This window comes from Heliangelus exortis, chromosome 19 (assembly GCF_036169615.1).
Source record: "Heliangelus exortis chromosome 19, bHelExo1.hap1, whole genome shotgun sequence".
In the NCBI taxonomy this organism is placed as follows: domain Eukaryota; kingdom Metazoa; phylum Chordata; class Aves; order Apodiformes; family Trochilidae; genus Heliangelus; species Heliangelus exortis.
The window spans coordinates 3,661,764-3,687,866 of NC_092440.1; the positions used below are offsets into that span (position 1 = coordinate 3,661,764).

Below are 26,103 nucleotides of genomic sequence, written 5' to 3' on the forward strand. Positions count from 1 at the left end.
CTCCCTCCTCCCAGCACTCCAAATCTTGTCCTTGCAGCAGCTCAGGTTAAGGTAATTTGGAGACCTTCGAGAAATCACCCTGCTCTCAGGACTTTTACATGTCTGATTTACATTCAGCCTGGGGCAAGGAGCTAAAAACAAGGCAAGCAGCAGGAAACACCAGCTAAGGATTACATGCTTTCATTTGGTATAAGCTGCATTGCCCTTCTTGGAGGCAATACACATGGCTCTGATTGCTTCTCCATCTTTCCAGCCACAGCTTTGGAAGGAGCTTGTACAGATGGAAGAGGAAATAAGGACCTGGTTTCCAGTCTAATTGCCCCAGGCTGTGGAGCAGCAACATGACTGGCACAGCCCAAAGCCAACTCCTTCCCTTCTTCCAACTTGTGAGTTTAGGAAATGAGCGGGACTGACCTGTGAGCTCAGGGAGGACGGGGGCACTCGGGAGAGGGGTCCGCTCTACACGGAACTCTAAAAACGAAATGCAAGACAGCTTAGGAACTCATCAAATGCCCCAAAGGAGACCCCACAGAGAGGTGGCAGTGGGGTCTGCTGGGGGAGCAGCCTGCAGCCAGACTGTGACCAAACCAGTGTCTTCTTTAAATGAATTTACAGCTGATGCTGAAAGGTGCTGGACTCCTGCCCTGGAGACTGAAAGGATCCATTTATCCTTAGAATAAATCTGGCCAAGGCAGGGCCAGTGCAAGCTTCACTGTGTGGCCTCAGGTCAGCCCTGGAGCACTGGTCTGACCCACCCAATCGCTGCAATGCCAGAGGGTGCTCAGTAGGTGCCACATGTGGGCACGAGTTTACATTGAGGCACTCAAAGCCACTACAGTTGAGACCCATGAATTGGGCTCACAGTGAGCTTCCAGGCAGCTAGGAGGCAACAGCAACTTTCAGCCACAGTCAGCCTGGGCTCACCTCAGATGAAGAGGAACAGCCCCTAACATCAAGACTTCATATATAAATCATCACACTGAGGGATGGAGAAAGGGAGGGGTGTTCAGAGTTGCCACCTGTCTAGAAAACAGCAAGACAGTTCTTTCCTGCAGTGTGCTCTGCCTTGTTCTCTTGCCTCAGAGATCAAGAGGGAGAAGAGGCAGCAGAAAGCTCTGAGCAGCTGCAGCACAGTAGGTTCCAGCCATTGATCGCAGAGTCCATGTTCTGAGCACATGGAGGGGCTGGGAACTTGAAACCACCCAGCTTGTGGGGGATCTGCAGCCCACAGCCCCAGCAGATGTTTTCTGAAGGCTGAGTGGTCCAGGCACTGTAGTGTTGCAGGCACTTTCATTTTGGGTGCCTAGGTGTTCCCTGGCCCATTGAAAGCTGTGTTTTAAAATCTTGTGCTGCTTTCGGAACAGTGGCAACTCTGACAGAGACAAACACAGACAAAGGCAGCGAGACAGGCAGAGCTGCAGGGGCCCTTCTGTGTCACAGCAGCAGCCCTATGCAGGAGGTGAACATAAAGGGCATCCAAGCAGCCTTGGGCTTTTCCTGCCACTGGAGTGTGAAGATAATCCTACTGAAGGACAGGCTCTTCCCACCTATTCCAGGGCTTTACCCCTCCACCTTCCACATCCGTCTCTTAAGGTACAGAAAGACCAAACGGGGAAAGGATGAAAGAGGGAGAGCCTGGGTCACGGATCATGCCAGGGACTCCTGTCACTTGAAGGCAGACCAAAAAACCAAGCGAGGAACAGCACTTACCAGGGAACTGGTAAGTGTAGCCAGGTGCAATGCCAGTGTAACTTCGACTCGCGTAAGTGGCAGCTTGGAAGCCTGGATAACCTGGCGGAAGAGAAAAGTGTTCTGTTACTGCAAGCTCACAGGGTCCTTGTCCTCAGTGCCTGGCTGCTCACAAGCAGCGTGACCATTGCTGTTGGAACACATGAACAGGGCTAATAGCAGAAACTCCAGGAAATTGCTGGGCAGAGTCTGCACACACATGCAAGTCTGGAGAAGAGGCCCACTTAATTTTTTCCTCACTCCAAACACATAAGGACATGGAGGTTTCTTTCTCAGAAACTCATAGCTCTGCAGACTAAGGCTTTCTGATGCATCAGCTGGATTTACAAATGGGAGGAGATCAGGGAGGTAAGGCCATGTGAACAGTTGAATAACTCTGAGTCACTTTTGAACTAGAAGTGCTGGCGAATGCAGGCAGAGCACTTCTTCCTGGTGCCGGGTGGAAGGACAATCCCTGCTGTTCCCTGGGAAGCTGACCACCTCTACAGAACAAGCCTGTGAGAGCACAGGAAATTGACTCAGAAATGAATATTTGATCCGAGATCTCCCAAGACAGGAGTATGTGGATTTCCCAGTGACTCAGCTTGAGCTCTGCTGCTTTAAAATTCAGATATCTTAGAAAAGGCAAAGCCCAAAACCTCTGGCTGGAGATTTATTTTCCTTTGGTAAGTCAAGTGAAAACATTGAGGGGGAAAAATGCCCTTTTTGGGGTTTTGTTCAGTAACTGACTGCTACTCGGCAGGCTTAGCAAGGAGAGCCAGGCTGAGTACACCCTGCCCAGCAACACCAGCAATAATCCTAAGTAAATACTGTGCTCTGGGTTCAGCTCCAGCCTGGCTAGAAAAAGGGAGAGAAAACAGGAATAGTACCCATATGGAAGGATCATGCTTGACTCTCAGATCCAGGCACATAGTTTATGGATCTCAAAGGTTACAAAGGATTTTTTTTCTTTATTACTCTTTCATCTGAACACATTTGCTTTAGAATCACTGACAGGCATCAAACTCAGCCTGCTTGTCACTGATTTCTCCTTACAAGACAGCCCTGCCGTAAATGTATCATTTCCCTTGCAATACTGGACACTTGCTGTCCCTGAGAGGTAGGCAACAGTCAGCCAAAGCTTAACTAGAACTTTCAGGGCATTTTAATAGTCTTGAAATGGCAGTAAGCACATGTATACAGACCACTGTGACAAGAGAAAGGTTGGGGGTTCTTTAATCAATGAATTAATCCAAAAGCCTGCAGGAGCTTGGGAGGAAGATGCCTGGGCAAAGGTTACTGCACACTGGGTTCAGCTATGTAGTTACACCCAATTCCACGAGGGGCATTAAAGAATCACAGTCTATATGCTGTGGCACTGCGGGCTGCGCCCGGCCGGCAGTGACAGAGCAGCAGTGACAACTTTGCAATTTTTCCAGGTGCCACCAGAGGGCAAGTTGTGATTGCAAACAGGTCCCGGCACCCCACATACAGAGTCCCCGGCCTCGCACCAGGGAGAGCTGCCCTTGGCGGCCCTGCCCGCTAAGAAGAAAACCTCCAAGCTGCTGCCTGGCAGGACCGGGCGCTGGGGAGATCTGTCCTTGGCCTTACCCAGCATGCCGATCCCCAGCATGAAGGCATCCATCCCGTAAGGCATGACTCGGGACCGCCCTCGTGCCGAGCCCGTTGGGGACATCACCTCCTTCGGCTGAGCTTTTTTACACTCCACCTGCCACAAGAAAGTCAGGATCAGGCTCGGCCATCGCCAGCACCGCGCTGCCACGCAGCACGGGCAGCGGCCAGGCTGCCCACCACGATGTCACCCAGCCCTGGCCACCACCAGCACCTGTCCTGCTGTCCTCCCTTAGCCTCCCTACCTCTAGCTTGCCCACTGCCCAACTTTCCACTCACTCTGCAGACACCATGGGCAACAGGGAGCTCAAATGCTGCTTCTGTGCACCTGGAGCTGCCCTCAATGCTCTTGCGGGGCCCTGCACCTCAAAGCCTAATTTTCCTGATTTCTGAATAAAGGTAAAACCTGACCCCTTCCCAAGCCACCAAGATGTTTCATGTAACTTCAAAACCTCCAAGTACTGCACAATTCCTTGTTACAGTTAGCAATTCTCCTTGAAAACTCACTATTGTGCTCCACACAGTCACTTTCCCCGACTGGCTGCTGTGATTTTGGAGAAAAGATTCAGTGCAATTCCCCACAACAGAGAGAGTGCATAAGGACCCGAGTACCTCACACACTGCACCTATGTCACTTCCCCCTTCTCTATCCCTTGCCCCTGTCCCTTCTGCCCCAGGGGTTCTGCCCCAGACACTCACCATTTTGTTGTTGATCTCATGGAAGTGGATTTCACACACTTTTTCCACAATGTCTTCACTTTCAAAGGTGACAAACCCAAAACCTAAAGAAAAGGTAAAACTCCTTGATCAGGTCAGAGCTCTGCACGGTTTCTACCCACAATCCACATCTTTTTATTGGCATGAGAAGGAGCCACAGGCTACTAGGACAGTATAACCAGCCCTTCCTAAAGCAGCTGTCACTTCTTTTTCCTTTCCAGCAAATCCTACTTTTATGCACAAGAAGAACAGAAGAATCCCCTTACAGATTCCCCTTTCCACCTCATCCTGTATTTCCCATCCTCTCTGAACCCAACTGCAGGGTTTTTTAACTTTGCCATTTGAAAGGCAAACCACATGGCTGGCAATGCTGAGGAGGATCCCAGCAGACAGATGATGACACAAAGAGTCAGAGGAGAAATGAACAGCTGCTTGCCAGGACATCCCCATCCTTGCTAAACGCACCCCCACCAGCAACAACACCCTGAACATTTCCTCTTCAGTCACTGGTCATAAAGCCTGGTACAAGCAGGCAAATCTCAGCAATGCAGTTGTATAGAGCAAGCCAGATATATACAAGCAAAGCAATTTGCAAAGTTTCACCAAAGCAAGGTTAGTACCTGGGGTAAGACAGGACAGAGTGTTCCTGGCCCATGGCCCACACTCACACCTCCCTTCTCTCACCAACCCCTTTGCTGACAGTTTTGGCAAAGAACAGCTTGGGTGGGCAGACTGAACTCCTCTCAACTGACTGCAGCCGTTTCCGGAAAAGTGAGGCAGGTGGGAGGATGTCTTTAAGCTTGCCTTACAAGCAAGCTGGGATTAAGCAGAACTTTCTGCTTTCCAGAATTGACTAATTCCATGGTGCTTTAAATTAACTTTTAAAACCAGATGGGGATCTGCTGCCCAGAACCACACTTTTTCTCCATACTGCCAGAAAAGGCTCTCCATAAACTCCTCTGTCTGCCTGTGCCTAGGTAGTTTCACACCATTCACCTCAATGTCCATGAGCAGAGGAGCCTGGGAATTCAAGAGCAAAATCCTGATGCTGAGACCAGTCCTGAGCCCCATCACATCCCCACTGGAGCTGCTGCACCCTGGGCAGAGACCCACAGCAGCTGGCAGCTCTCCCTGCTCCTTGCAAAATGCCCAACAATTCTTTAATGAAGTAGTGACTGGAAGGCACCTATGGGGCAAAGGGGGTCAACAGTTCTTCCCTTTTAAGAAGAAGCTGGAACATCCTAGGCCAGGCAACCACAATACATTTAATGGCTTTAGAAAACAGCAAAAATCTGAAGGGCAGACAGTGTAGTGAGAGCTGAAGGGAACACTTCCTCAGTGCTCCAGGGGTAGAGGTGCTTGGAAGTGATTCAAACAACATATGGACATTAGAATGGCTCAGCACAGGGCCCTGAGACACCAAAGCTTTGCAGGTTAAGATGTTACCAATAAATCTCTGAGCTGGTGCACTGCTAGTGCTGAGCCCTGTCATGCCCCAGGGCAGTTTGGAGACTCCCAGGGAGAGCAGGAGGCAGGGACACCCATGGGTGGGTAGAGTCCAGATAGCACAAATATTACAGACTTGCTCCCATCCTGTAACTGAACTCCACCAGAAAGACTCAGATAAGAAAAGGTGACACAGAAGCATAAGCGGGCTCCAGGCCGAGGAAGGGGTGAGAGGCAGGCACTCTTCAGGCTCTTGTGTCAGCTTTCCCAGAGCTCATATTACTCAGGACAAGGTAAGACACAGAGGGGGCTGCCTCCTCTCACATATCTGCAACTCGGCGAGTTTACAGCACAGGAAATGCACTGGACAAAAGCTCTCTGTGCTGCAAGGGATGCTGGTAAAGGATGCAGATGCAAAAGTCTGCAGGCAAGATAAAGAGCAGCTGCGACCCGCATGCCCTGCTGCTGGGATACTAACCCCTCCCTAGGCAAGGCAGGAGGCAAACCCTCCACAGTTCCCTCTCCTACAGCAAAGGACTGCTCTCACCTCGGTGTCTGTTGGTTGTCTTGTCGAACATCAGCATCGCATCGTCCACCTGCAAAGAGAAGAGCTCCGGATCGGGTTATTGTCCTTGCCAAGAGCATCCTCCATCACATTTGTGCAGAGGTTCCCAGGCCTCCCCAAACCAGAAGGGGTCAAGACAAGACCTCCCATCCCCAAGGAGACAAGGTGCACACACCAGCTACCACACCAGGCACGTCCCCAGGCCTCAACGAGCACAGTCCCCCACCAGCCCGGGGCAGGTGCTGCCGAGCTGAGCCCCCTCAGCCCGGCCCCTGGCAGCAAGCGACCACGATTGTTTGCCTGCGGCTCCAGCCGGGGGGCAAGGAGCAGGGAAGGCATTGTTCCCAAATCCCGGCCTCAAAGGAGAGGAGAATTAAAGGGGGGGAGAGAAGCAAAGCTGGAGAGGAGAGAGGAATAAGGGGCCTCCCAGCGACAGGGGAAGCGGAGGCCTCAGACAACAGAGCCTGCCTGGGAAAGCTGGGAAGGACCCCCGCCCCCACCCCAGAGGAGCCTTTCCTCTAAGTGAGGTTTCCCACTGCTGGAGGCTGTAATTAGAGCAAATTTACTGCAAGGCCTGAGCAGGGCTGCATTCCCGGGGGGAAGGGCGGCCGGGCCCCATCCCCCAGCCGGCCTGGGGCTGCTCTCCTCCCCGGGCACATCACCGCCTGGTGCCACCTTTCCCCCCCCATCTCCCAGCCGGGTGTTGCCTGGCAGAGACGCATCTGCCCTCGCCGAGCAGGGTTAAAAAATACACTTCAATCCCCTCTATGTAAGCCCCGGTGTAAACCTGTCCCACTGACCCATCCCTCCTCTCTAATACCACTGCCTTAATCCGATTATGAAACTGGACATGCAAGTGCTCTGGGGAGGCAGTGGCACTCTCTGGCCAGCAGCTGCCCTGACCCTCCTCCTCCTCCATGCAAGACCACCACTCCCCGAGCAGTGAGCCACACACACCCTTGACTCCGTGGAATGATTACTCCCTTGCCTTGCTCCTGGGAATCATCTGCATTGCTGCCTGCTCCAGAGCAGCCCCACTGGCAAGGGCAGAGTGCTGGCTGCATCCCAGTGCAGGCAGCCACTGGCTTTGCCAACAGCCCTGGCCAGAGAAGGGGGAGGGCTCCTAGCCTCAGACCCTGATGAGGGCTCCTAGCCTCAGACCCTGATGAGGGCCATCATCACCTCATCTCTGATGCCCCTGGGCTTGTCCAACACATCCAACCCCCAAGAACCAGTTGACAGCATTGCTCCTGCTCAACCTGTGCTCTTCCTGTTCCAGCTCAGCCTTCCTCAGCCAAGTCAACAAGCACCTTAGAAATGCACCAGGCATCCAGAGCCACGGGGGACACAAGAATTCACACATTCCCGAAGCAACTCCTCAGCAGCTCCCCAAGACAAAGCCAGAGATCATGACGCTGACTGACAGCAGTTCCTAACACTGCCAGTCCCCATGGCTGCTGACTCCTGCCCCTGCACCACTTTACTTCGTGGTTCCAGCACAACTGTGATGTGCTGGAGGGAAACCTGACATGGCTTTTAAATAGTTCAAGAGGTTTAACTGTCTGCTTTCATTCACTTTTTCAGCTCGGTTCCTCCACACAGTTTGCAGGACAGCAGAGCACCTAACTGTCCTTATTCCCAGTAAATCCTGGGAGAAAACTGTGTTAACCACACTCTGTGGTGGTGCCACCCCCAAACACTTCAACTTAGGTAGCTGGAGCCCACAAACCCACCATGACGAGAGATGAAAAGAGAAAAGAAAAACCCAGCAGAGATAAACACAGCCCAGCTGCTGACTTTGTTCAACCAGCCCCAGCAACCACCACTTCTTCTCAGAGTATGGACAGCCACAAGCAGCAGAGCCCAGTACATGTTCACAAACAAAACCATCTTAGAGCAATGTCCTGGACAATGTCTGGGTGCTCCCTTGGTGCTCAAGAACTCAGAGCTGGGAGACATACAACCACTTCATCCCAAACCACACCGTATGCCAAGAGGAAAGCTGCAGCCTGTCTGAGCCTTTTTCTAAGTTTCTGCTGGTGCTTAGAGATCAGGTCTCTACCCAGCACCCCAAATGTACTCATCTTTAAAAAAGATAATAATAACACATTCTCTACTGAAAAGCTGTTTCTTGCCATGAACTAAACGTAAGATAGACAGATAGATAGGTGTATACACACACAATAGCCTCACACCACTCAACTCTAGGGCCTGAACTCTGTGCATAGCTACAGCTGGTGGGTTTTATTGCCAATGAGATTTATAATATGAGCACCTTCTCGTCTTCTTCCAAGGCAACAGGTGTGATGAGTTGGGTGGTCTTAAACTGCACACAGACAGTGCTGTGGGCCAAAGCAGGGCCCCGCAACCCCAGGGGGGTGCAGAGATAGAAATGGAACCTAGGGGACAGGCTGCAGCCTGCAGCACACTGCAGAGCCAGGAGAAAGGCCACAGGGGTAAGCCATTTCCAGCACCCTACCCAGGGGGTCCGGCTTGATGCCAGATCCCTCCTAGCCACCACTTCCCTCACTCTAGAACCAGGCTCAGGGGACGAGGCCCAGCTGCTTCGCTCCCAGCATCACCCAAGACACCCGCATAGGACCAAAACCCAGACCCCTCAGACAAGGTGCTGGCGTGAATGGCCGCCCCCGACAGGGGCAGCTATTGTGGCAGGGAAACCACGGCCCCCATCGTCCCGTCCACCCCCCAGCCCTCCCCAGGGGCCCTTCCCGGCTGGGCCGCGCTGGGCCCCAACAAAGGCGGCCGCCGGCGGGGCCGTCGCCATGGCAACGCGGCCTCCAATGGCAGCTGCCGCCCGGATTAGCGGCCGCGCACAAAGCCCCAGCGGCGGCGCCCTCACACACACAGCGCGGCCCCTGATGGCCGAACGGCCCTGTCGGGTGCCCTCCCGCAGACCATCACAGGCGAACCTCCGTTCACACACAAAGATCCCAACCCAGAGCCCACCTGCAGCCACTTTGTCCTCATCCCGGCCTTGCTCCTTGGTGGGAAGGAGGCGCCATCTTGCCTCGCCCCCCTCGGAGGGAGGCGGCGGGTTGTGGGGCTGCATGGGGGAGCGAGGGGACAGACGGAGCCTGGTGTGGCAGAGGATGTTTGGGGGCCGTGGCAGGAGCAGCTGGGATGGAGGTGCCATCTCCAGCTATCAAAAGCTGGGCAGAGACAAAACAGGTCAACTCCCCCCGGAACTGGATAAAGGAGAAATGTGTGGAAAATAGCACTTAGGAGATTCAGCAATGCTCCAAAGTTCATTTTTAATAGGGTGTGGAAATAATCTATGATCATAAATACTTGAACAAAGGCTTTTTTTGCTGTCCGAATTGTCTTTCTCCCCATTCTCCTCCCCCCCCTTAAATAAATATTTGTTTCAATTCTTTAAACACAGCCAAAGCAGCAGATCACTTTACCAGAAAACTGTTTAGCTTAGTGGTCAAGGCTCTCTCCTAGGGAACGATTTAACTTGCTGGTCCATGCTGCAGTTATCTAACACTGGAGGTTAGAAGTTCAAGGTTTGTTAATTTTAAGGAATGATGTCTCTCCCCATGTTTAACCATGGGGGTCAGAAACTTTAAGGGAAAAAGGGTCCCAGGACAGGCACTCTTGTGCTATAGGTGTTTCCTTCCCCAGGAACTCTACCACAGGAGACCACTACATTGGCAGGTACTTGGTAGTTTGGGTACCCCCACCCTCACCTTTAAACCCAAGCTGTTCAACATCACCTCCTCTCAATAGTCTCCACCATCTCTCTTGCTTTGGAAAACCAAATGAGAGTAGAAGAAAGATCAAGGCTTAGGCTCAGTAGATGTAGCACATTCAGAAAGTGAAAAAATATTTGTCTCTGGGGAGGAAGCTCTTCTCCATGGATCTGGAGCTGCCACTTCTGAGACCTCTTGCAGGAAGGCAGCACCTTCCCAAGAGGAGGAGACAAGTCCTTCTCAGACCAGCACCTGGTTTTGATGGGAGCAGTGTGGTAGTGACAGGAAGAGAAAGTGACAGTCACAGGTTTCAGAGAGAGACTCCCTGCCAAAGCAGCCCTCAGCCTAGCCAAAGTATTCAAGTGCACAAATAGGAGGCATTTCATACCAAAAAGGAATGCTGCATCCAAATCAGGCCAAAAGGTCTGATTGTTTTTTTCAGTGGCTTAGTCCCACTCTAAAATCTTTCAATCTTCCTGGGACAGTCATGGGTGTCTGCAAAGGAGAAAGCCAATGACAGCCTCGTGAAGATTAAAAAAAATAACGTTTCCCACATAAGTTTGATGAGAAGTATTGGGCGCACTTCTACATGGGCTTCTACTTTGAAGAAAGTTGTAAGTATTCAAATGAAGGCTTTGCAGAGACTTGAGCAGCAACTAGAGATGGCTCAGCTGAAATGAACCATGGCACCATATTTGTAAAAAAATCAGGCAGAAGAATAGCTGCTGAGATGGCTTCAACATGGGAAAGATAAACCAAGCAATCTAGAAACTAGTCAGCCATCCTGTCAGGAGAGGGCATTAGCAACCCTGTGAGGTCTCCTAGATGCTCAAACAGAACAGGACGATTCTGAGGAGGAGGATGCAGACCCAGGGCTAGGCTCCAGGTGAGCTGCACCCACCACATGGCTCCAGGACCCTTCTCACCCTGCTCCACAGGGCCATTCTAAAACTCTGGGAGTGAGACTCAGCCAAGGGACAGAGCCCACTCCGTGCCACAGGTGAACAGGGCAGCCTGTCCAGGTGTCCCTGCCTGCTCTTGCACTGCGGGCACCTGGCAAATATCAAATGAACCACTGAAGACCTGAATGACCACTACTGCTACAGCATTTTTGGCTATCTGCCTACCAGATGCGGAGCACAGAGAACCCTTTGTTCCAGAGGCATTGTTACCACAAGCCAAACTGCCTACTGCTGCAAGAGAGGTGATCAGATTCCCCTTCTCCTCCCCTCCCCATCTGTTCACAGCAACCATGTTACTTGTCAGAATTTGCATAAATTGCCCTCTGATCTGCGGAAGAAAATCCAAAACCCAGTTTGGAAATCCACAGCAGGTCGACAAGTAGCTTTGATCCCTGAAATTTCCAGAGAGCAGCAGATTAAGTATTAATTAACATTCTCCCGATCCAAAGTGAGGGAAATCATGCCCACTGTAAGCACAGGAACAAGCCTTCCTTTAACAAAATTCCTCATCAGTTTCTATCATTGACTCAAATTAGTCAGCAGAGAAAACTCATTTCATATACCCAAGTCAACCACACCATTTTCCTAGCAGGTGTACATGAATATGCAATTTGTGACAGACACACAAACCCTCACAAATCCATCCCCTCACATGTAGGGGTTTTCTCTTGGTCAGAACAGGACTAGTCATTGTCCAAGTGAGAACTTGGAACCTGTCTGAGGCAAACAGTACAGAATTTGGACTGATTATTACACAGAAGCCTAAAGGTCAGAACCGTCCTTGGACCTCAGCGCATCTTTTTTTCTTCTTTGCTTCCACAATACGTTTACAGAGCAGATCTCTCTGGATATGATGTGCTTCACAGAGAGGATGAGCTTTTGTGTCCAACTGATCCATGTATGCAGATCACCTGCAGGCCCAGGGAGACACAGACTGTTTTTAAACACTTTTAAAGCACCCTTGGAGCCACAACTTATTAGTGAGTCATGCAAAGACGTCACTGTGAATAAATTTCTTGCACTTCCACTTCACCAAATGCAAAATCAACAAGGAAACCATGAGTTCAAACACCTAAATTGGATCCAGTCACCTATTCCTTCCAGTACCACTGCATTTCTGAAAGGACCAACATCTCTCCTAATGCCAAGGAGAAGACTGGCTGCACCAAGTTAAGAGTAGAGGTCCACCTTACCCAACACCCCCCAGGACACCAACCCAACAACAGACACCTTTAGAAGACAAGGCAAGGATATTTCAATAGACCCCAGAATACTGCATCATCTTCCAGCCACTTGTGGCTGGGGGATTTCCTGAACTCACAGGGGTGTCTGTGTATTTAAAAGGCCTTCCAATCATTTGCCCAATCTTTGTAAAGCCTATGCAAATTTTAGCAACAGCATCCTGGGGTAAAGATTTCACAGCCTAGATAAGCTCCATGACAAGAAGACCTCATTTGTTCTGAGCCTCCTATCTCACAATTTATTTGACTTTCTCTACCACAAAACCTTATCAGAGCAACTCCTGAAAGATGATCTGAATTTTTTCAGATGTTATTTTAAACAAATAACCATGCTTACAAGATTAGTAACCCAATGGTCCAAAGAAATTACTATGACGGACAACCCCTTTTCCCCCCAAAAAATGACACAGAACAACATGTTCCCACAGGTTGAAGCAGAAAAGGAGGAAGCTGGCACTCGAGCTCCTCTGAGGCATCCTCATATATGTTGAGCTAGACAGAGGACTAGCTATGCCTGAGGGTGGTAGGTGCAAGATATCTTCCTCCTCTCTGTTTCAGGTTTCAGTGAGGGCGGTAGCCTGAATCAAGAGAGGCTGTTAAAATACTTCCCTGTGCAGTGTAAAGATCTCCAGCTCAATCCAACTTAAGCCAAAACACTTGGCTACATATACTGTGAATCCAATTCTTTCCAGGACTTCTGTCCTACAGTTAAAAAAATAATCTTCAGAAAGCATGTCCATGGCCTTAGCTTTCATCTCTGAGATATTAGAGTTTTGGACCAGAATTGTTTCCTAGAGATCTCACTATGTTCAAAGCCCCAGCAGCTGCACTTGACAAACCATAGCCAGCTTGAGAGCACTTCTCAGCCTCTCTCACTCTACTGAAAAAAAAACCAAACCCAAAAACCTTTGTATTTTCTTCTTCAGGAAAACAGCAGCCCATATTTTTCATTCACAGTTTGGAAGGAAAAAAAAAAGTGATCCTTCTTTGAATCAGAGAAACTCACACTAACTCAAACTGTACTTGGGATCCTCCACCTTTCGTGCCTGTTAAAACCAAGTATTTTGATATAAAGAACTGGGGTGCCAGCCTCTCCCTTTCTTCCTTTATGGATTTCCTCCTCACACATTTTCATTTTTCATCACTTCTACAAAGCTGAGAGAAGGTTTTGAACACAGCAAGGAAAGCAAAAACAAAACAAAACAAAACAGGAGAGAAAGTGGAAATGCCAAAGTGGGAAAATCAGATTTGGAAATTTTACTTTATGAAATGGGAAAACATCTCCAGCCCAATCAAACTTCCATTCTTTTCCTGCTAGTGGACACAGGAGGTGTGTTGTTTCTGACCCAAGATGCACCAGTGTTAGGTTCCTTGGTAGACTTGAGAGCTGCAGTTCACGGATTTGGACCAGAGAACATTCTGATAATCTAATTTGACCTTGTCTGTACTGCAGGCCAGGGCACTTCCTCTCGTAATTCCTACAGCATGTGTGTGCTTTCTGTCTGGACTAAAACATATTTTTCAAAAAGCATCCATCTTAATTTAAAGGCCTAAAGCAGTGGCAAATCTAACACACTCTTAGGCTTTCTGCTTGAGGGTTACCTTGAAGATAACCTTCATGCAAAACCCATTCAGCAGTATGTAGTCCTCAGAAGCAGAGGATGATCTTCCTGAAGCTGAGATCCAAACTGAGCTCACCACTGGATTCTCAAAGATTGACTAAAAGATCACCCTTGGGAACCTGGTACCTTGATCTTGAGGAATCAAGGCAGGATGATTTGTGCTCCACTCTCCCCTCTCAAGAGCCAAAGTGTTTCCGTGCCTCCATGGACAGGCAGGAGAAAAATGTGGGGCTACTCAGTAAAAAAGAGGGACACAGACAAAATCATTTCCTCAGAGGGTAAGTTCTCCAAGGAAATGCTTTAAAAGGGCATTCCTAATAATTCCCAATTCAATTCCAGAAAAGGTATTGGCCCATATGACTTAGAGAAGATTTTTTTCAGAGAGACATTTCAAGAAGATGATAACAGAACTGAAGCTTCACCACCTCTCACTTAAAGATGCCATAAATCAAGGAGATGGAAGACCAGAGTCAGGTGCCAAGAGCACCTCTGAAGAAGTGATCCTAGGAGACCTGAAAGCTAAGAGGCCCTAAACAAACACCAAAAGAGCTCGTGTACCAAAATCATGCTCTCCATGAGTCACACCTGAAACTGAAGACAGTAGACTCTTCATAGCCCTAGAAACCACAGAGCGGTGCATTCAGAGCTCAGCACCCCAGAGCCAGGCCATGAAGGTTTTTCCTCTAAAGCACTTTCCCACTGATCCAGAGCATCAGCCATATGGAATTACAGACCAGAGAGAGTTTCTCAGGAAAGTTCTGCCCTTCAGTGAATTATGTGAGGCTTAGCTCATAATTCATGTGAGCTAAGTGAGGATCCTTAGTGAGGATGGTTACAAGCTGGGAGAGATGCTTTATACAAGAGCTGTGAGGAGATGAAATGGCCCAAATGAGTCAGAAAACTGCCCCAAAACCAGAGAATCAATCTGACCAGCCCTGACCTCTCCCCATGAGAACTCCCCAGAGCCAAGAGGCCAGCTGCTTTGGCCTCATGCTGGATGTTGTCTGGGATGCTGGCTCTTCAGAAATTAATCGCACTGAGCTATGCAGAACTCTCCCTTCTGCCCAGTACTAAGAAAACAACCTGACACAACCAGTCCTTGCCAGTCTCCTGACATCAGGACACCTTTCAGCACATGACCATTAAATAGGAGGAACATAACAGCCATAACACCCCAAATGAACTGCAAAGTACTTCTCAAACTAGAGTAACTGAGTAACTGTAACTGCTTGTAAACAGCGTGCTACATGGCATGCTTCTGCTTCAAGTTATCAGAGGTTAAGATTAAAAGGGAATTACACACAAGATATTTTGTTTTCCTATCAAATGCATCCATCAGCAGCACAGATGCACACGCAAGTCAAGCCAACAACCTTCAGACTACACACACAGACAACACCACCTTACCTGGTGACACCTTCAGTGAGTGACACCATGTAAAAGCTCTTGGGGACACACCAGAGTTTGCTGATTTCTAATAGAAAATAAAACCACACAGAGCTACCAACAAGCAAACATGGGGACATCTGACCACTTTTGCTATTGCCACTGTCTCTTAGGACTGACCAGAAATACAAAGGAGTCCGTCCCACTTTGCAGGACGTGCAGATTTGGTTTCAGAAGCTGAACAAAGACACTGAGCAAACACTGTTCCAAACTTTCTGCCCCAAAGGTTCCAACAATACAGCAGAACTGGTTATAAAATTCCTTTCCTCTCACCTATTAACATGTCATAAGATAACATCACCATTTTGCAGGATCTTTCAGAGGAAAATTAATAGCAAAGCCTTCATCCCTCACACTCTGCAGTTTCTGTGATACTTTCCTCCACATCCATGATGCTACCAGCAACATCCTGGCCAGATTACCATCCAGCAAATGGTGTTCTGCCTCCACAGCCAGGCAGAAAGGTCCCAAGAGCTACAGAATCCAACACTGCCTGACCCAAGCAGCAAACCCATGCACAACATCATCAAACAACAGTGAAACAGTGATACTGCTTTCCCCCAGAGGTGACCATGTTCAGCATTTGGATAGACTGATCCCCTTCAGTTTCTAATCCCATTAAAAATCTAATACGACAGCAATTGCTCCTGGGATGCTCAGAGCCTCCTAACAGAGGACTTAAAGGCCAAGACTGAGCCCACTTCTCTCCTCCAGTTCTGTCCCAACTTGCAGTTTGCACACCTGGCTTTCACAGACCACAGTACAAGTGACTTCCACTCACAGAAGCCCACCCTTTCCTGAGCCACTAGCTGGCACAGAAGAACCAGACCACCACAAGGGACAGCTGTAGTACCTTCAAACATCCAAAAACATCACCACTTGCCTGACACTCAGCAGAAGTTTCAGGACCAAAAGGCTTAGTTTTAAAAAAGGATTACCAAAACATCAATTACAAAGCTTAGAGTTACAAACAGACCAAAAATCACAGGTTTGATACTGCAGCTGCTCTGTCAGGAGAATCTACAGACCTTCCTCCAGAGTTTCAAAAAACCAAATACCTGCAGGCCACAAGAGGCCTTTGGACACAGAAAAACTGGAAAACCATTTCCCTTTGCCTAGGTCCTACCAACTCCAGACAAAAGCACAAACTCTGCTTCAAACCATCACAGGGCAGGATGGCACTGCCTGTAGCACCCACAAAGCCATTACAGCCACCCAGCATCTGTAACTGACCTTCAATCAATCTACTTAACTGCACAAAAAGACTCACAAGCTCCTAATCCCGCCTCCACAGAAGTTCAGAAAACTCCATTTTGCTCCAGAAGCAACAGCTTTGATCCAACTCCACTCAAGAGCCTTACCTTCCCAAACTGCTCGAAATATTGTTTCACATCCTCCACAGTAGTGTTCACGGACAGACCACCCACAAATATCTTCTTTGTTCGGGTCACCATCTGGAAAAGGGAAGGACAGGAATTCATCGAATAAACCCAGAGCAAGCAGAGAATGAGACTCAAAAGGCCACTGAGCCCCTCTGCTGCTGGGAAGTGCCTGCCCCTTTGCTGCACCTTTTTGAGGTCCATTAGCCAAACACAGCCAGCAGGTCTGTCCCACTCTGGACCCCAAGGCACACTCATGTCCCATCATGCTTGCCAGCTCCCAGCCACCACATCCTCCATCAGAGAGCAGGTAACCAGCCTCTCCCCTCACCAGCCTGCTTGGCATCTTCACACTGCCCTGAAGACATGGGCCATAACTGTCCCCTCCCCAGCCCTCCAGCTCTGCCACTCAGCACAGTGAGCCTCCTCCAGGCTCCCCCAGAGATGCCTGCTCTGCTTCCCAGAGGAGAAAGAAGGGTAGGAGCCTGCCAGCACAAGTAAGCTTCCCAGGCTTCACCCTCATAACTCACAAATTGCAAACCATCCAGTCTTGCATGGAACAAGACTTGTTTTGCACCCATTCCCCAGCCCCTTAAGTGAAGTTCAATCAAGTCCCAGTTAAATCTCTTCTGCCTTTGCAAGAAGGCAAAGAGAAGATCCCTGTGCCACTTGTCACTCATGCAACTGGGACAAGAAGGAAAACTAACTACCCTGAGAGGGGCCATGGCTGCCAGGCTTGAGGCACACCAACATCCTTTGAACCAGCTCTCCAGCTGCATCCTCCCCTTAGCTGCTTGGCTACACCCTTGCTCTCAGAGGAACACATGGTCCTAATTACCCCAAGGAGCATAGGGCTAATCCGCAGCAATTCCCTGGCTTGGACAGCAGCCCGTTCTAACACTAAAGCACCTTCTGTCACCAAACTGCTTAATGGAATTAACCCAATTCCTACCATGTGCTTCCTGGCTCCAGTTACTCGGGATACCTGCTCACCAATTGTTCTCAGTGCCTGATCCCCCTCACTTCCCTCCCAGCACCAGCCTCCTCTTCCCTCTGTGCTTCTCAACACTGCTTCTACCCAGCTCTTTTTCCCCTGACAGCCCTTGGAGTGAACTCTTGGATTCTGACTTTTAGAACTCCCATTCAAGAGCAAAGTTAAAGGGAGACCCAAAGTTTAAAGGCAATCTCCAGCCCACTGCTAGATCCTCAGTTAAAAGTTTCTAGCTGCACAACTGGAAAAAGTTCCTGCAACCACACATTGCAGTGCCAGAGCCTCTTGTAGTCCAACACCAAATTCCTCCTGCCTTTTCCAGTTTTGAGGTACACAAGGACGCTTCACAAAATAAAATCCTTCTTCCCATCTCTGCCATACACCCATTTATACACACCACCCTCTTTCCACCTGTATCACATTGCAGCACAGAGCTGTTCTGTATTTTCTTCAGCCTGAAACTTCTAGGCACTGTCTGCAGCCTTGAAAGGACTGGGTTCACTCTGGGCAGCACTTACTGCACCAGCTCAAACTGGTGCATTCTAAGGCACAACCGAGGGACATCCCAATTCCTCCAGTGCCACACAACCCCCTGGCACTGCACTGCACGCCCAGCCAGAGCATACCCCAGCACAGCACACTGAGCTGCAGCACAGCAGCTCCTTCTCCAAGAGAGTCCTGAGCAAACCCCCGGGCGTGACTCTTGTGTACACTGGCAACCTTGCACGGAGGGACTAGATTCCCAAACAGAAATTTCACCCTTTGGAGTGGCAAGTGCTGGCCACAGTGCTTACCTTGGGCTGTGCTCGGCGGGGGAATGCTACCTTCGGATCAATCTGAAAGAGATGTGAGGAAGAAGAGGTGAACACGCTTTATGCTGCCTATTTACAAATACAGGGTTTTCTCCATGCATGCATCTGCCTCTGCCCATGTGGCACCTTGCTAAAAACCCAAAGAATCTACCTGAGGTGCATAAAACGAAGCTGGCTGCAGACATCTTTCCTCCTCAGTAAGGTGAAATCCAGGGAGACTACAAGTCCCAGCATGCAGTGGTCCATCTCCAGCTGAGCGCTGGCCATACGCCCCTGAGAGCCCATCACATGCTGGGATTAATCCTGGGTTGCACCCTCCTGCTCAGCCTGCCCCTGGGTGCCCTGCGTCACCAGCCTCACATTAGAAGTGCTTTCTTTTGCCTTTTCGCTCTCCCCCTTCACTCTACCTACAAGGACAGAGCTCACCTGGGTAGTAACAGGCAGAAAACAGGTAGCACACAAAAAGCCAAATATTTCATCCCACAGAATACACAGTGAAGAAATAAAGAAGCAGTCAAGATGGCAGAAATTTAACCAGGGAGTCCAAAGCCCCCCAAGGCTGCTGAGGCTGTGGCTGCAGGGCAGAGTGTTGCCCTTCTCCCCAGCTGCACTGCACACAATGAGGCAATGACTCCCCTCTGCAGGCCCATTGTGCCTGTTCAGCTCCTCTATAAACCTGCTGCTGGCCAGAGCTGCTGGTCCCTGTGCCACCATCCAGGTGCCCAGCGTTCTGCTGGGCTCAGCACGGAAGAGCACGTGTGCCTGCACTGGCCTCACACCACCACAAAAGCTGGGACAACACTAACGCAGCTGCAAGCCAAACACCCATGAAGCCTCCTCTCCTCCTCAGCCACCATCTCTTCCCTTTACAGCCTATTTTTACAGCAGCTCCTGTAAAGTTACATCACATCAGGGATGATCCAGACCTACAAATCAGCTTACAAAGACCTGTGGTAAAGGCAGGTCTGGCTCATCCCTGCACTTGGACAGGCTGCAGCTGAGAGGGCAGCCTGCAGTGTTGTCCCAGCAGCTCAAACAGCCCAAAAGGAAGCTGTGTTTCTCCAGCTCTCCTCACTGCTTTGTTCAGCTTTCCAGCCTGGCTGCCCTCCCATCCCGCATCCTTTCACTTGTCACATAACCCCACCGCTCCCTGCACCCTTCCACCAGCTCCTCTCCCTGCCTTCCCCACCTCCATCCTGACTCACAGCCTACAACATAAATAAACTCAGCACGTAAGTAAACAGAGGCAAAAGTGAAGAGCACAAATAAACTCAAAAATAAACCTCCCTCCCCAGCCTCCAAACCAGCAGATTAGCATACCCTCCAGTGCCTCCCAGGGGCATCGGAACCGTCCCTCCCCTCCCCACACACACCCCCTTCACCGCTTCCTGGCTGGTGCAGACACCCACAGCGAATTCTGAGGACAGGGGACGGCAGGAGACCAGGAGGTTGATGGCAGATAATAAGCAAAAACAATAATCTACTGTCTTTTACTTCTCAGCCAGTGTCATTCAGCTCCTGCCAAGAAGATGCTTTCATACCCAGCAATGCTAAGCTCGGCCTCATTTTCTCATTACCCTGAGTGTGATCAACTGGGCAGAGATAACACGTCCTCCTGGCTGGAGGGAGCAGGCAGTCATTTCACAAATTCTTCTGCACAACCAGCTATTGTTGCAGGTAGAGGGAGGCCAGGGCAACCGACTGCAGGGGCAGCCCTGGGAACACATGGAGGGGAGCAAGTTCAGTGCTGGACTCAAGTTACTCAAACTGGACTGCTCCTCAGCGGCTGGAGTCCTAATTAAAGCAAAAGTGCTGGTACCTTATTCCCTATTTCTGTTGTTAAAACCCTGGAGGAGTTGTGTTTCAGTGTCACCTACTGACGTAAGGGATCCTTTTTACAAACCTAGATAGAAATCTGCTAAGAGTAAGAGCATTCAGAACTGCTCAGATTGTATCCAAAAAATAAAACCTCCAGGACCAGGCTGTAGTGAGCAGAAATCACTTGAGCACAAACTGCTTCCACTTCACCCCACAAGACTTTGGGAAAGAGGAATCCCACTGATGTTGCAGGTGAACCAGTGGGCCTGCCAGGCTCCTCAGTAATGCTCTTCAGACCACCTACAGCACCATTCAGTAGCACAAGTCATGTCACTCCTGCATTAACCCAGCTGGGATTGGTGCCCCCCAAAGCAGGAGGAGGGTAGGGAAGGACCAGTGAGACCTCAAGACCTTCACTGATCTCACCTCCATGGCTCCCTCTGCTCTGTTACTCAGCGCTGCCCGAAAAGGCACATCTCTCCCTCCTCCGCAAAAGACAAACCCAGCAAAAAGTCAGTAACAGCAACAAAGAAACAACAGGGCAACCCAGCACCACCAAGCCGGCCCTTCAAGGCAGCAGCCAGCTGCAGGTTTACAGAGCCACACAAATCTTTTACCTTGAGACTGCAAAGCCAATTCTCATATCAAGCATTTCCATAAATAACCCTGTAGGCTGCTGCTATCTAGCCTACAAACAAAGAGGAGTCTGAAAAGCACAAGGTTTCCCTGGAGAATCAGGCCAACAGCCCTTGTTAGGGTAGGAAGAATCAGAAAACAATGAAGCAACAAGTTGAGCAGACACTGCCTATGAAGTGCAGCTTGCTACGAAACATGAAGCCTCGAAAGAAGGGTGTCCTTTCAGGACACTAGGCCTTTTCCTGTGAAGTTTCATAAACCCCTAAATTAGGATTCAGATGAGTTTGTGTCATTTAATCCATGAGTCACAGCAGAGCCTTTAGGCTCAGCAGGGAAAAGCCATAAGGAGGCCCCATGTGGCACCACAAGACCAACCTCTCACCCAACAACTACCAAGCAAAACACCCCAAAACATTTGACCCAGCTGACAACCACACTAAATAAAAAATACAAAGAAAAGGGGGAGAGGATTCACCTTCCTAACAAAGGAAGGGCCCTGGCAAAACTACCACCATTCTCTCTGCTGCACAGGGTGAGGGGAGCAGATGCAGCTGGGAGTTTCAAAGGCTGGACAGTCCCCATGAGCCCTGCACCACGAGGCCCTTCTGTTCTCCTGCAGCGCCTGCCTGGCTGTCTGTCCCTCCTGGGCTGCACGGGAGGCTGCGAAGAGGCTTCACACAGGAGGCAGCCAGGTTCAGGAGAAGAAGGGAGACCCTGGGTTTCAGCTTGCTTGTAGCCTCAAAACACTTCCAGGATTAGTGCTACAACAGAGATCCATCACTTGCCTTTCCAGGAAGGGTCTAAGACAGCCCACAGACTCATAACGGGACTAGCTGAGCAGACCACCATGTTTACCCAGACCAATAAAAAAATTTAAAAATTAAAAAAAAAGAAAGAAAGAAAAAAAGAAAGACCAAGATCCTCAGAGTGTATCACAATCCTCTCCCAGAGCAAAACTCTCTTTACATCACTCCTGAAAAGAGGAGGGCTGTAGGAGTCCTGGGGACCCAGCCTCAGCCAGGAAGGCTGGGGTAGGTTTAACCGGGAGCTCCCGTGGGGAGGAAGGACCTGTGCACATCAAAGGGAGCGATCCAGGCAGTTAAACAGGAACAGACATAAATCTCACTGAAACTCATGCTGTAAACCCTAAGAATGGGGGTCTCACTCTTCCGCCCTCTCCCTTCTGCCAAGATGAGGGCTAGGACGCCTGAGCCATGCGCTGAAAGGAATAAAGTTGTGCATTTGGAGCTCTCAGCTGTCTGTGCCCAGAGCCAGAACCTCTCCCCTCACCATGCCACCCCTTTTCGGTCCCCACCACTCCCCCATCCCTACCCTCACCTTCACCCCGGGGGCAGCAATAAGGAAAAGGAATTCAGGGGAAGGCAAGTCACTAAAACTAAAGAGAAGGGACCTCCCACTCAGATACCTCACCCCCACCCCCTGAAACAGCCTGCACATCTCCCAAGCGTCACAGATTTGCAAGGCAGGACCAGGCACGATACAACACCAACCCAGGGAGCCACTGAAATCTTTCTGTGGGCTCAACCGGGGCTCCTCATCATCCCTTGCATGCAGAACAAGGGCCAGAACTACGGCTGCTCCAAGAGGCCGGTGGTGGCCCCCATGGGCGGGCACTGGCCACGCTAGGAGACAATAAAGTCTCGAACCTCCATGACCGTTAGAAAAACGCCTGGGGGAACCACAGAAGAGCCTGTGGGGCGTGCAGCATGAAGCCCCTCTGCTGAGGGGAGGGCACAGGCCACCATGGCTGGGGGAGGGTGGACCTGGGTGCTGGGCAATATTCAGGGGGGAGGTGGGGGAGGGAAGAGGTGGCTCCCATGTCCCCAAATGCAGCTGCATCTGTTTCCTGGTGTGAATCCTCACCCCAAAAGCGCTCAGGTGTCCCACCTCCGAGAGGGCCACGGTCAATCCTGGGAGGGGTCTTACAACCAATGGGTGGGAGGAAAACCATCACCAAGATCAGCAGAATATCGGCCCCGGGTCGACAGTGACCCTGCTAGCTCGGGCCGCAGATAGGCTCCATGCTGGGGCTGAGAAGGGGCTGATCGATCCCTATCAGGAATCGATAGTTTACAATCTCTAACTGGAAATCAAACACTGCAATCGACAGCTGCGCCGAGCACAGCCGCTCCGCCGGCAAACGCACCCCTGAGATGAGAGAAGTCATCTCACCGTTTTGGAGTCCAGTTCATGTCTGGATTGGGCCAGGACCTTGTCGACGCCAGCCTGGTCCATGAACGTGACGAACCCGAAGCCCCTGAGCCCCGCAGCCCGGGCAGAAGAGGGGATGCGGAGAGAAGAGAGAAAGTTGGTTAAAGTGGCGGCCGGGCCGCGGCAGGGGCGAAGGGAGGCGCGGGCCCGGCCTCTCACCTGGATCTCTTTGTCAGCGGGTCCCGCATCACCAGGCACTCCTTCACCTCGCCGAACTGGCTGAAGTACTCCCGCAAGCCCTCTGCAAGCACAGCGCCCACCGTGGGTGTCCCAGCCCGGCCCGGCCCCGCCGCCCCCGCCGGGGCTCGGCCCCGGCCCCGGCCCCGCCACCCCCGGCCCCGGCGGCAGGTGCGGGGCCGCCGCGGCGCTCACCTTGCGTGGTCTGCCAGCTCAGTCCCCCGATGAACATTTTGCTGCGGGAGGAAGGAGAGAACCGTGAGCGGGGCCACGCCGGGGGGCCGAGGCGCCCCGCGGGGGTGGCGGCGGAGGGGCCGGGCGGGGAGGGGAGGGCGCGGATCGGCCATGTTGGCAGCGGCACCGCCGCCGCCACCGCCGCGCCTGCCCGGGCCGGACGGCCGGGGCCGAGGGGAAGGGGCGGCCGGGGCTGGGGCTGGGACCGGGACCTGAGGGGATGGGGGGGCGGTGGGGGCGGCCGCCGCGGAGGTACCAGGGGTCGTGCGGAGAGTCCGGGGAGGCGAGGCCGGGCTGGCTGCCGTCTGTCTCCATTCGGACCTCTTCTCCCTGCGAGGAGCGGCGCCGCACTCCCGGGGCAGATGAGCGCTCGAAAAGGGGCCGGACGGACAGGCCATGCTGCCCCCTCCCCCGACCCCTCTCCGCCGGGCGGGGAGGGAGCGAGGGAGGAGGGCCCGGCGGGCACAACCTGCCCGGCTCCTCCCACCCCCGCCGGCCCGCCGGCCGCCCTGCGCATAAAATGCGCCGGCGGCGTCGGGGCCGAGCGCCGGGAGCCGCGCCTGGACCGCGTTGGGGGACCCCGCGGCCGCTTTGTGCCCGGCCGCGCCGCCCGCACCTGCCCCGAGGCGGCGGACAAAGGGCGGCGGACAAAGGGCGGCGGGGCTCGGCCTGACCCGCTGCGCTCGGGATCGCCGCGGCGGAACCCGGAGACCCCGGCCCGGGCCCCCGCCTGGGGTCTCGCCATCGCCGAGCGGGCGCCGGCACCGGGTGGGTTAAAGCCGGCGCAGGGAGGGCCTGGGACCGGCCCTCGCTGCCGCCCTCTCGGCCGAGGGCGCTTCCAGGGCGGGACCTCTTCGCCCCGGTACCCCAGCCGGACAGCGGGGAACTCCGGCGACTGCACCCGAGGGGCCTCCCCGGAGCCCCGGTACCTCCCTGCCCCCGCGGGGACTATGGGGGGGGTCAGGGGCCGCCCCGGCCTCGCTGCTGCCCTGCCCGGCGGGCCCCGAGCAAAGCTGCTGCTGGGCAGAGCGTTGGAGCCCCGGCAGAACGCGGGACGCGCTCCCGCCTCTGCCCGCCGCTCACCGGGGAGGGCGGCCGGGCTGGCCCCCGAGTCACCGCGCAGGTTCTTTCTCATTAAGACTGACAGACTCGTGCCAAGCTCCAGCCTCTCTCCACTGCCACACAAGTTAAGCCACATACTGATGGCTTCTGGAGCAGGTCTGCGCACTCTGTCTCTGCTCTTGGGCAACCTGGCCCGGGTGGCTGGAGGAGCTCGGCGAGGAACAAATTAAATACCTGTAAAGCCGGCGTCAGAGAAGAGTTATAGTCTCTTCTGACAACACTGTGCATCACTCCAAGATGTCAATTCTCTGCATCTGTGGCATATCAGAACAGTGCAGTGGGCAAAACCTGTGGTGTGACAGTGGCTGTCAGACCCCCTCGTTCCAGGAGGTTATCACAAGGTCCCAGGCACACGCCTCTGTGCAGCCAAATATTCTCAGCATGCATCTCTATCGCCACTCCTTGTAGCACAAGCCTCCCCTGTACTTTCTTACTGCCTACAGGGAGATACTGGCAGCTCTCAAGGTCAGTCCCATCCTCATTTGGACTTCCTTCTCTTGTGACATGCTTTTCCACATGCCAATATACCTCATGCCTCTTATTCCTCCTGGAGAGGAATGAAGACACCTTTGTTTTAGCAATAGTTTGAAATGGTCTCCTTCATTACACGAACTCATCCCAAGGCCCATGGCTGCAACTCTTAAGTTAAATTAATCTGCCTGTTAACCTCTGCCAAATCACCATTCACCCACTCCATTTCCTGAGCTGGGTCAGTGACATCATCCTGTCTCCTGGCCCTGTACCTGGGCACACCACCACATTGGATGAGACCAGAGACTTGGTAGGCACCACTGAGCAATGAGCTACAACAGCATCCCAGCTGCGGCCACAGAACAGCTCCAGCTCCCACTGCCAACAGTCCAGGCTGAACTGCTTCTCCAAAATAACCCACTCATCATTCCATAGGGCTGGAGTCACCACTTTGGGTGGAGATGCCCTGAGGGGCAGCCAGGCTGGTGCAGGAATGAAATGACATGCAGAGGTGGTACCACAGCTGGCAGCAATGGGGAAGGGCTGCATGGCCAGTGGAGGCAGCAGTGCTGAAGCAGCATCTTGGCCATCTCCCCTTGTATGTCCTGAGAAACACAGATGATAGCTGGGCTGTCATAAAGCCACCACTGCCACCTCCATGCTTCCCAAACTCACTGCTGCTGCACTGTCTCCTGGTACCAGCTCTCCCAATTTGGAGGACAAATACTCCAAAGGGGGAACTAACATTTTCAAGTCACTTGGCACAGGTTTTATGCTCCATCGTTGCCCCACCTAGGCACAGTGCTAATACTAATTAAACACAAGAAGAAAAAAAAACGAGCTCAGTACTGGAAACCTTAAAGAGCAACATCTCTTGGTTTACTACTACTGCATTCTTATAATTTTACATGTTATCTGAGGCAGATAAAACAGACCACTCCGAGAGACACATCAGAGCATTAGAATGCTTCATTGAATCTTTTTTGTATTATGTTTATTTTGTTCTCTTTTTCTTCACCAAAATAGTATTGGAGAAAGGAGAACAGGATCAATATGAGTTAACATTTGTGAACATCAGAAGAAAAAAAAGTTACTCAGGAGCATGGAGGATATGGTTGGACTTGCATCACTGGGACTGACACTGTACCATGTCACTTAT

At 51.7% G+C, this 26,103-nt stretch overlaps 1 protein-coding gene across 2 annotated transcripts in view; it reads right to left on the reverse strand.

Annotated features, from left to right (window-relative positions):
* The window catches only part of MSI1 (musashi RNA binding protein 1), a 30,218-nt gene extending 6,477 nt beyond the window's left edge, over nt 1-23,741 (reverse strand). Inside the window, exons 1-11 of one of the 2 annotated variants that reach the window (XM_071763735.1) lie at nt 23,608-23,741; nt 23,313-23,353; nt 23,100-23,181; nt 22,902-22,986; nt 18,237-18,278; nt 16,434-16,526; nt 6,071-6,119; nt 4,060-4,142; nt 3,340-3,457; nt 1,711-1,791; nt 415-471 (exon numbers count right to left, since the gene is read on the reverse strand). In XM_071763735.1, coding sequence (XP_071619836.1) covers nt 415-471; nt 1,711-1,791; nt 3,340-3,457; nt 4,060-4,142; nt 6,071-6,119; nt 16,434-16,526; nt 18,237-18,278; nt 22,902-22,986; nt 23,100-23,181; nt 23,313-23,353; nt 23,608-23,666 — 790 coding nt within the window. In that variant the 5' untranslated portion in view covers nt 23,667-23,741. The remainder of the gene's footprint in view (nt 1-414; nt 472-1,710; nt 1,792-3,339; nt 3,458-4,059; nt 4,143-6,070; nt 6,120-16,433; nt 16,527-18,236; nt 18,279-22,901; nt 22,987-23,099; nt 23,182-23,312; nt 23,354-23,607) is intronic. The other variant, XM_071763737.1, reaches the window with a different exon arrangement.
* Between the last annotated feature and the right edge of the window lie 2,362 nt (nt 23,742-26,103).